Source organism: Octopus bimaculoides, chromosome 14, assembly GCF_001194135.2.
Source record: "Octopus bimaculoides isolate UCB-OBI-ISO-001 chromosome 14, ASM119413v2, whole genome shotgun sequence".
Classification (NCBI taxonomy): domain Eukaryota; kingdom Metazoa; phylum Mollusca; class Cephalopoda; order Octopoda; family Octopodidae; genus Octopus; species Octopus bimaculoides.
Genome location: NC_068994.1, coordinates 24,944,697 through 24,947,565, shown reverse-complemented (window position 1 = coordinate 24,947,565; position 2,869 = coordinate 24,944,697). Strand labels below are relative to the sequence as shown.

Genomic DNA, 2,869 nt, shown 5'->3' with positions numbered 1-2,869 from the left:
ACACAAACTGATGGAGGACCAACTGGATGTTTATAAGACCATTATTTCGAGCATTGAAAGTGAAACAGGTTTTTTCTTTCTGGATGCTCCAAGTGGAACTGGCAAGATATTTGTCATCAAACTTCTTCTGGCTAAACTGCGCCAAATGGAACACTTTGTCACAGCAGTGGCATCAAGTGGAATAGCTGCAACTCTGCTAAGTGGTGGCCACACAGCTCTTTCCTGTTTCAAACTTCCTTTGGACATGTCCAAGAAAGAGAAGACAAACTGCAACATCAGTTGTGGTTCTATACTTCTGGGTGAATGCAGGATGATCATCAACCGTAAGGTTTCCTTTGAAGCACTTGACATGGACCTTCAGGATTTGAGACACAATACCAGACTCATGGGAGGTTCATAGTATTGCTTGCAGGAGACTTTAAACAAACCCTTCCCATGGCTCCAAAGGGGACAAGAGCTGATGAGGTAAATGCCAGCATAAAGTCGTCCTACCTATGGAGCAGAGTGCAAAAGCTGACACTCACAACCAGCATGAGAGTGTAGCTCAGTGGTGATGACGCGGACAAAATCTTTTCAAAGTTTTTTTTACTGTGAGTGAAGTTTATTTGGTAATGGCACTTCGGTTGGCGAGAAGGATGACCGGGTAAGCTTGCCTTTGGGACATATGCTATCTGATTTAAAGGAACTAATGAATAAGGTGCTTCCTAACCTGAGGAATCAGTTTACAGACTACAACTGGCTAAAAACACGTGCCATTTTAGCTCCAAAGAATGTGGCAGTTGATGATTTGAACATCAAAGTTCTGGAACAGCTGTCAGATGAGCGTCACATCTACAATTCTATTGACACTGTACTCAATATCGATGAAGCTGTTAATTATCTAGTTGAATTCTTGAATAGTCTAACACCACCCGGCCTCCCACCTCACAACTTGCACCTCAAGATCGGGGCACCAGTTATGCGGCATCGAAACCTCGATCCACCAAAGCTTTGCAATGACACAGGACTTATAATAAAGAAGATGATGCCAACAGTCTTGGAGACAACAATTTTCACTGGTAAAGCAAGAGATGAGCCTGTATTCATTCCTAGAATTCCACTTATTCCCTCGAATATGCCTTTCCAGTACAAGCTCCTGCAATTCCCGTTGAAACTGAGCTTGCAATGAGCATTAACAAGGCCCAGGGTTAGTTCTTGGATGTGGTAGGTCTGAATTTTGCAGAACCAATTTTCTCCCATTGCCAACATTATGTGGGATGCTCAAGAGTCGGCAATCCTAATCATTTGTTTATTTATGTCCCACAAGGAGAGACCAAAAATGTTGTTTATCAAGAAGCTTTGCAACTTTAATACGATTCACCAAATCATCAGGCATTTATTATTTAACTGTTATATTTGTAAGGCGGCGAGCTGGCAGAAACGCAGGCTCGCCGGGCGAGATGCTTAACGGTATTTCGTCTGTCTTTACGTTCTGAGTTCAAATTCCGCCGAGGCTGACTTTGCCTTTCATCCTTTCGGAGTCGATAAATTAAGTACCAGTTGTGTACTGGGGTCGAACTAATCGACTGGCACCCTCTATAAAAATTTCGGGCCTTGTGCCTAGAGTAGAAAAAGAATAGAAGGCGGCGAGCTGGCAGAAACGTTAGCACGCCGGACGAAATGCTTAGCGGTATTTCGTCTGTCGCTACGTTCTGAGTTCAAATTCCGCCGAGGTCGACTTTGCCTTTCATCCTTTCGGGGTCGATTAAATAAGTACCAGTTACGCACTGGAGTCGATATAATCGACTTAATCTGTTTGCCTGTCCTTGTTTGTCCCCTCTGTGTATAAACCCTTGTGGGCAGTAAAGAAATAGGTATTTCAGCTGTCTTTACGTTCTGAGTTCAAATTCCACCGACGTCGACTTTGCCTTTCATCCTTTCGGGGTCGATAAATTAAGTACTGGGGTCGATCTAATCGACTGGCCCCCTCGCCTAAAATTTCGGGCCTTGTGCCTAGAGAAGAAAAAATTATTTAACTGTAATATTTTTAAGTGTTGTAAACGTATTGATAATCTACATGTTATTTTATTTTAAAATTTATATGCTAATTCATTTGTATGTCTACTGTAAAACTAAATGTCAGTCTGTTTCTACGTTCACTGTAAATCTATTTCAACACTAGCGCCCCTAAGTATAATATTCTCTGGGAACGCACAAAAGCCTTGTTCGGGGTTATTTATTTTGAATTATTATCCTCTCATATCTGATTAGTCTGTTATTCCGTAACATGCTTCACGATTTGGGTATAAATACCTTATTGGTATTTCCTCCTAAGTTCTATATACTCTGGGAACGCATTAAAGCCCCTTTCGGGGTTACTTTATTTGAATTCTAACTATCGGGTAACTAATTTCATGTTATTACGTAACTAACTTCACGATCTGGGTATTCATAGCTTATTGAGATTTCCTAAAAACAAGATCCTATGTAAGACAGTTTGGCATTCTCTCTAAATGCACAAAAAATCGTTTTAAGAGCTACATACTTTGTATTGTTGTTATTGGATTAGCGAAACAATTACGAAACGGAACCAAGGGATAATCCCCGCTTTTCCAGGAATTACCGGATACGTCAGCTAGTATATGTATGTATGCATGTATGTATGCATGTATGTATGTATGTATAGAGTGTGAGGTGCGATGTACAGAAATTGAATATTGAGAAAAAATGTCGTCAGAATTTTGGAAAAAAAATGAAGAAATAAAAGGATTTTTTCCAAAATTCTGACGACTTTCTCTCTCTCTGTGTCTGTCTGTCTCTCTCTCTGTCTCTCTCTGTATCTCTCTCTCTCTCTCTCTCTCTCTCTATATATATATATATATATATATAT

The 2,869-nt window shown here is 40.5% G+C and overlaps 1 protein-coding gene across 1 annotated transcript; it reads left to right on the top strand.

The window, feature by feature from the left end:
• Positions 1–664: 664 nt before the first annotated feature.
• On the top strand, positions 665–1,168 carry LOC106875470 (uncharacterized). The gene has a single exon (XM_014923628.1). The coding sequence runs from the start codon at positions 665–667 to the stop codon at positions 1,166–1,168; it is 504 nt and encodes a 167-aa protein (XP_014779114.1).
• The last annotated feature ends 1,701 nt before the right edge of the window (positions 1,169–2,869 follow it).

What these genes read in the sequence shown, in the direction of transcription:
- LOC106875470 (XM_014923628.1), top strand. Translation starts at nt 665, where the DNA reads ATGCTATCTGATTTAAAGGAACTAATGAATAAGGTGCTTCCTAACCTG.